This window comes from Montipora capricornis, chromosome 3 (genome assembly GCF_036669925.1).
Source record: "Montipora capricornis isolate CH-2021 chromosome 3, ASM3666992v2, whole genome shotgun sequence".
NCBI lineage: Eukaryota > Metazoa > Cnidaria > Anthozoa > Scleractinia > Acroporidae > Montipora > Montipora capricornis.
This window is the reverse complement of record NC_090885.1, coordinates 9,645,878-9,653,377: the sequence shown is the minus strand read 5'-3', so window position 1 is coordinate 9,653,377 and position 7,500 is coordinate 9,645,878. Positions and strand designations below refer to the sequence as shown.

Below are 7,500 nucleotides of genomic sequence, written 5' to 3'. Positions count from 1 at the left end.
ACGATTATTTATGCTCTTTTAACCAATAATTACTACTGTTTTGTGGCGATGTCGTAGTCGTAGCCGTCGTCGTTTCCAAAACTCCCTGTTGTTTTGTGACGTCGTCGTTTCTGTAGCCTTGTTGAGTCAACCCTTTCCTAAATAAATTTATTTTTAGGAACAAGTTTTTCCCGCGAAAGTAATATATCTTAATTGACGCTGCGATAGCTCCGGTTTCGTTGGCTTTTACGACAGTGAGCGTGCTACATCTCCTAAGGGAGGTGTTGCATATATATAGTTTACGTCATAGAAAGTGCGGCGTACGGGGTTTTATTCACGAGTTGTTTGTGTCAAAAACCGGAACGAGCGAGGAACGAGCGAGTGAGGGTTTTTGACACAAACCACGAGTGAATAAAACCCCGTACAAAGCACTTTCTATGTCGTGAACTGTTTATTACACATAAGACGAGAATTTCATTAAAATAGTTTTCTGAACGCAAATTAGAAACAAAAACTCAGTAACAATAGAACCAAATGCAAATTTAATTTAATTCAATAACAAAGTACGATTTGCACGAGATGCACGAGATGTACGAGTGCTTGGCATGGAAACGCCTTTACGCTATTGTTGATTGATTATACTTCCACCTGTGAAATAGCTGTACGCCATTCTGATTGGCTGTATAAGCCTTTTTTCCACATGTGAAAATAAATAAAGCGTATAGATTTGTACAAGTGAGCTTTATGGAATAAAATTCTCATTTTATGTGTAATAAATAAATCTACTCGGGAAAGAGTTGACTCCTAGGCCAATTATGGGAGATAAAGGCTCTCCGTTGATGAACTCCTGCTATTATCTGTAAAGCATCCCACTCATCTATCTACCGGCGCTAACATTTGTCATCTCCTGAACTACAATTTACCTCCAACGTACTAAAATTTGTCTACTTTATGTTTGTTTTCAGTGGCAAGGATTGCGCTGAGTGCGGGAATTATTTGCGTCTTGTGTTTTCTTTCGTGGCCATTGCCCTCTCAACTGCCAGTTCTTTGATTGTGTTGCTGCTTCACTGCATTGATGGGCTTCGAGAAAAGAGGTAAATTTTTCTTAGGGCAACTGAACGTCATTGCGTATTAGGTGGTTTTCAACCAATCTCTGGAGACACAGATAAGAAACATTATGCTGCAACGTACAATAATTGCCGGTGGACGAACTGTAACATTCTTGCGTTGCTTTCTATTGTTTTTATTCCTAGTGCAATCATGATGTCCCTACGGGTCAAGTAATTTACATTTTCGCTTTTCGCGCGTATTTATACGCATTTGTTAGCTACGGTTTGATTATTTTTTAGAAATAGCTACAAACCCGTTAGAGCGAATTGCTATTGCGTTTTGTATCCAGGATCTGTTCGTTTCCTAGCTGTTCATTCTGGTGGAATTTCTGTAAGTCGCGAATGCTATGGTTTTTCTGGATTTTGTCGAGTTTCCTTCACTTATCACTGTTGTATTTATTTTCTATTTGCTTATCATTTCTCCTAGTCAAACTCGTCTTCGTGAAAACAAATAAAGTCTACGATGTTTGAAGTACAGAGCCAGTCTGATTCCGACTCGATCAATGTTACGGCGAAACAGCGATAACATCGTTTGAAGAAATTCGAATATGTCTGTGGATCCTGGAGCTATTTCGACGGCTGAGGCAACAGGCGAAGTCAGGATAAGACACCCTAGTGTTACGGTCGACCAGTCTCAGGTTAGGCACGAAAGAAACCTTCGACTAAAGGCCTCTAGGAGCGCCGCTTAAGGAGTAGTGACCAGAAGGCAAAATGAAGCAAGGGAAATTATGTCGGACTTTGGCGACGTGAAAGACCTAGAGCTGAAGCGTGCCGAGTTGGATGAAGCGATAAAAAACTTTAATACGGCGCACCAAGCTTACCATGGTCAGCTCGAGGACCGAACCGAGATCGATGATTCACAAGAATATTACGACGCTACCCTGCTCCTTGCTAATGACACTAGAAGAATAATCGACGACTGGATTCAAGTTGGCTTTAAACAACCGCCAGGGCCAAACAGTGAACCGAACCTTCAACCCGAGGACTCTGTTAGCAATAGCAATGTTGGCTCTCGAACTGCTTCAAAGTCTAAGACCAGATCTAAGGCCTGCTCGCGATCCTCAAGAAGTAGTTCAGTGTCTGGTGCTAGAGTAGCGGCCGCGGCGAAAAGGGCATCCTTGGCGGCCGAAGCCTCAATGCTGCGAGAACAACAAGCTTTGCAACAGGAAGAACTCCGCTTGCAACAAAGGAAGCAACAGCTAGCTCTCGAGACCGAGATTGCCAAACTTAAAGCGGAAGAATGTGTCCTAGCAGAAGCCGAGGCACGGTTCACAGCAGCTGGCAAGATTAAGGGTGTCCGGAGTATTGTTCCACCTGTGGTCAAAACGGACTTCTGCGAGCCTGAAGCGTCTAAAGTAATGCCCAGCGACACCCAGCGACTCTTTGCTCGAACTGAACAACTTCCAATTTCTGATCTGGGTGCTGGGAGACACCGGCACAGAGAGGTGGATTCTCGAAATTCGATTTCTAGCGAGGAAGGATTCCGACAGTTTATGGACTTGCAGTGGCAGCAGCAGGAACAAAATCGTAATATAATGCATATACAACAACAGCAGAACCACCAAGTGCAACAGCTGCTAAAGCAACAACAGTTACATACCTTGGCCCTGACCTTGCCTCAGCCTGAAGTGCCAACTTTTACTGGGGATCCTATTGAGTACTGCAATTTTATTAGAGCATTCGAGAACATGATAGAAGCTGAAACCACAAGCTATAGTGCCAGATTGTACTACCTCGTGCAATGCACAACAGGCGACGTACAGGAACTAATGCGAAGTTGTCTCGCAATGGATTCTGAGAAAGGCTATCGTGAGGCTAGGAAACTCCTTACTAAGCGTTATGGACAGCCATACAGGATCGCCTCGGCATGTGTTGAACGAGTCACCAATGGGCCTGCTATCAAGTCTGAAGATGGAGCAGCTCTACAGTCGTTTTCTGTCCTTTTAACCAGTTGCAAGAACGCTTTAACTGACATTGGCTATCTCAGTAAAATTGAGAACCCCGACAGCTTAAAGAAAGTAGTGTCCAGGCTTCCTTTCAACCTGCGCCAGAAGTGGCGTGATGTAGCGGACACCATTACAGAGAGGCAGGAGAGAGAAGTAATCATCAGTGACGTCGCGAGTTTCGTAGAGGAGAAAACCCGTATATTAACGCATCCCATTTTTGGAGACATATCTAGCGAACCGAAAGGCAAAGGCGGCCTTGACAAGAGAAAATCGACAAGCAGAAGGGTCTCTTCGTTCGCAGCCGACGCCCACAACCCTGATCACACTGGTGAAGGTGTCTCTGAGGAGATTCCGGTGCCAAGACTCAATCGTAACAGTCTATACTGCCCGTTATGCAAATCTCCTCATTGGCTATCTCAATGTAATGATTTCAGAAGAAGAGGCGTCAGCGAAAGATACGAATTTGTACGAGAGAAAGAACTTTGCTATAATTGTCTTGTTCCCGGTCATTACGTCGCTGCTTGCCCAAAGACGAGCTTTTGCAAGGTGGACGGGTGTCACGACAAGCATTCAACATTCCTACACCCACCTTCGGCGCGGTTTGATGGCGCAACCCAGCCAGAGACAGGAGCTCAGAGCGCCTATGTAAGTGTTGGCAAACCACGTCGTACTGTTACTGGGGCCGGAACATCAGTAACCAGATTACCTGTGGTACCAGTTAAAGTGAGAGCCAAAGGGAGTAACACCCTTTTGCTTACGTACGCCTTCCTAGACGGTGGTTCGAATACGACCTTCTGCAGTGATCAGCTATTGAAGGACCTTGGAGTCAGAGGTATCGACACCACATTATCGCTAACCACGATGGAAAGAGAAAATAGCACGAAAGCGAGTTCTATGGTCCAGCTAGAAGTCTTCGATTTAGATGAAAATAATTTTATAGAACTACCGCTGGTGTTTTCTACTCCTGTACTGCCAATTTCATCAGAGAGTGTACCTCGTCAAGAAGATGTTGACAGGTGGTCCCATCTAAAAGGAATACGTATTGCAGAGATAGACGCCCGTGTTGGTTTACTGATAGGCCACGATGTACCTAAAGCTCTGGAACCAAAAGAGGTTAAGGAAAGTCAGGATGGAGGTCCATATGCAACAAGAACTTTGCTAGGCTGGGCAATTAATGGCCCGTTAGGCAGAAACGGGAACGGTGCTCGTACTACCAATTTCATTAGAAGAGACGCCGAACTCGATCACATGTTCCAGAGATTTTGTAATATGGAATTTAACGATTCGTTGCTTGACAATACGAAGGAGATGTCTCTCGACGACAAAAGAGCATTGGAGATCATGGAATCTTCCGCCGTTCACAAAGAAGGCCACTATGAGATAGCCTTACCATGGAGATATTCGCCATCCTGTCTGCCAAACAACAGAGTTCTAGCGGAACATCGACTGGTTCTGTTAAGAAGAAAGCTTGTCAAGGACCCAGATCTCTTCCAGAAGTACTCCTCCTTCATCGACAACCTTTTAGACAAAGACTACGCCAGACAGGTTCCAGATCATCAGAGTATTAAATCGGAAAAGGCTACTTGGTTTTTACCACATCATCCAGTGTTCCATCCGAAGATACCTGAGAAAGTCCGCGTTGTGTTTGACTGTGCAGCGAAATACAGAGGCGTTTCTCTCAACGACGTACTGCTACCGGGCCCGGACATGACCAACTCCCTCATTGGCGTTCTTACTCGGTTCCGACAGGAACGGATCACCGTTATGGCCGACGTAGAGTACATGTACTACCAAGTTCGTGTTCCACCCAGCGATTCGGATGTCCTACGCTTCCTGTGGTGGCCTGGGAACGATCTTGAAAGTCAACCTAAAGAGTACCAGATGAGAGTTCACTTATTCGGTGCAGTGTCTTCTCCAAGCTGTACGAACTTTGCTCTAAGGAAAGCAGCAGACGACAACTTGCGGCAATTTGACTTCGAGGCAATCAACACGGTCAAAAGAAACTTTTACGTTGACGACTGCTTAAAGTCTGTGCAAGGAGAAGAGGAAGCTATTCGTCTGACCGATGATCTTAGAAGGCTTCTAGGAAAGGGAGGTTTCAATTAAACCAAATGGGTTTCAAACTCTCGCAGGGTCATTGAATCCCTTCCTGTGTCTGAAAGAGCGGGTACATTCAAGGATCTCCACGATGGTCAGCTACCCGTCGAGCGTGCTCTTGGGGTACGTTGGGATGTGGAACGTGACAAGTTCTGTTTCAAGATTGAAGTTAGAAGCAAACCCCACACGAGAAGAGGATTACTTTCAGTTGTTTCTTCGTTGTACGATCCCCTCGGTTTCGTAGCCCCAGTTGTCCTCTCAGCCAAAGTTATTCTACAAGATTTGTGCCGTAGAAGATTGGAGTGGGATGACCCTATTCCTGACGACGAAAGGAATCGTTGGCTAAGTTGGTTGGAAGATCTTCCAAAGCTTGAACAGCTCTCAGTTGATCGCTGTTTGAAGCCACTGGGCTTTGGTAAAGTTGTTTCTGTGCAACTACATCATTTCTCAGACGCTTCTCAACAAGGTTATGGTGCGGTCTCCTACCTCAGATTTCTGAATGATAAAGACGCGATACACTGTTCGTTCATGATGGGAAAGGCAAGGACTGCACCTCTTAAAACCGTGACTATACCAAGGTTAGAGTTGTCGGCAGGCGTCGTGGCATCGAGGCTGGACAAGATACTTCGAAAAGAAATCGATCTCCCCGTAGGTGAATCTGTATTTTGGACAGACAGTACTTGTGTAATCAGCTACATACAAAATAACGACAAGAGGTTTCACACTTTTGTTGCTAATAGGATAGCCATCATACATGATGCATCTTCGCCGTCTCAGTGGAGGTATGTGAATTCAGAAGGGAATCCTGCAGACGACGCTTCGAGAGGTCTTACGGTGGATTCCGTCATCTCCAAGAATCGTTAGATAAATGGTCCAGATTTTCTGTGGAAGCCAGAATCAAGATGGCCCGTTCAGCCCACCGCCCAAATGCAGGTCAACGACCCTGAAATCAAGAGGGAGAGTCAAGCCTTTTTCTCTCTTACCAACGCTGGTACTAATTGTGTCAACCAACTCCTTGAGTACTTTTCATCATGGTATCGTCTTAAGAAATTCGTTGCTTGGATTTTGCGCTATCGGGAGAAGCTGAAGCAGTCATCCAAAAGACGTAGAGAAGGACTGGCACTAGTACAAGGCTCCCCTGAAGACAGGACGTACGACCCTTTTAGTGTAGACGAGATCGACAGAGCTGAAAAGGAAATTCTCAAATTCGTCCAACGACAAAGTTTCGAAGAAGAGTCGTCACGGCTGGAAGAGCAAGAAGAAGTAAACGGAAGCAGCGACTTGAAAAGTGCTAAGGAGAGGAAACCGCTAATTAAGAAAACGAGTGCGATCTACAAGCTTGATCCAATGAAAGTTGGTGGTCTGCTGTACGTCGGTGGGCGTTTGAGACAAGCATCAATTCCATACCCCGCGAAGCACCAAATTATCCTGCCAAATAAGCACCATGTCGTGGATTTGATTGTGCGTTACTACCACTTGATGTCTGATCATTCGGGTCTAGAGCATGTGTTATCCATGGTTCGAGGAAAGTTTTGGATTCTCAAAGCAAGGACGGCTGTAAGGAAGGTTGTCATCGACTGTTTCGACTGCAAAAGAAGGCAAGCCCTGCTAGGAAAGCAGAAAATGGCAGACCTGCCCACAGACCGGGTGACGCCTGCAAAACCACCCTTAACGTTTGTAGGAATTGACTGTTTCGGTCCGTTTCTCATGCGAAGAGGGAGAAGCCTTGTCAAAAGATATGGTGTTCTTTTTCCTTGTATGTCCATACGAGCAATCCATTTAGAAGTCTCCCAGAGTCTGGACACGGATTCCTTTATTAACGCGATGCGACGTTTTGTTGCCCGAAGAGGCCAACCAGAAGAAGTGAGGTCCGACAATGGAGGAAATTTTGTGCGTGGGGAAAAACAGCTGCGGGAAGCAATCGAGGGTTGGAATCAACACAAGATCGGGGAATTTCCACTACAGCAAAACGTGAAATGGACATTCAACCCTCCTGGTGGATCCCATCACGGTGGGGTTTGGGAACGGTGTATAAGAACGGTGAGGAAAGTCATGGGCGCCCTCACAAAAGAGCAAATCCTCGACGAAGAAGGCTTGGTAACCTTTATGTGTGAGGTCGAGTCTATCGTTAACGGAAGACCTGTCACTAAAGTGTCAGATGACCCGAAAGATTTAGAGGCCCTCACGCCAAATCATTTGCTTTTACTCCGCTCAGGACCATCACTACCACCTGGGTTTTTCCAGAAGGATGAAATATACTCTCGCAAGCGGTGGCGACAGATCCAGTACCTGGCGGACATATTCTGGCGAAGGTGGATCAAGGAGTACCTCCCATCCCTTCAAGAAAGACAAAAATGGAATCGACCCAG

General features: G+C 45.7%; 3 protein-coding genes across 8 annotated transcripts in view; all 3 read left to right on the top strand.

Annotated features, from left to right (window-relative positions):
- Positions 1 to 5,169, top strand: part of LOC138042121 (uncharacterized) — a 16,031-nt gene extending 10,862 nt beyond the window's left edge. For all 6 annotated transcript variants that reach the window (XM_068887888.1, XM_068887891.1, XM_068887887.1 and 3 more), the window contains 2 exons: positions 945 to 1,073; positions 1,516 to 5,169. In XM_068887888.1, the coding sequence (XP_068743989.1) occupies positions 1,817 to 5,140 (3,324 nt within the window). In that variant the 5' untranslated portion in view covers positions 945 to 1,073; positions 1,516 to 1,816 and the 3' untranslated portion in view covers positions 5,141 to 5,169. The remainder of the gene's footprint in view (positions 1 to 944; positions 1,074 to 1,515) is intronic.
- A 53-nt stretch (positions 5,170 to 5,222) lies between these two features.
- LOC138039817 (uncharacterized) lies at positions 5,223 to 5,995 on the top strand. The gene is made up of 2 exons (XM_068885659.1): positions 5,223 to 5,254; positions 5,425 to 5,995. Exons 1-2 carry the CDS (start codon positions 5,223 to 5,225, stop codon positions 5,993 to 5,995), a joined length of 603 nt encoding a protein of 200 aa, XP_068741760.1.
- A 63-nt stretch (positions 5,996 to 6,058) lies between these two features.
- LOC138039816 (uncharacterized) overlaps positions 6,059 to 7,500 on the top strand; it is a 1,635-nt gene continuing 193 nt past the window's right edge. Inside the window, exon 1 of the mRNA XM_068885658.1 lies at positions 6,059 to 7,500. This exon is cut by the window's right edge and continues 193 nt beyond it. Coding sequence (XP_068741759.1) covers positions 6,059 to 7,500 — 1,442 coding nt within the window.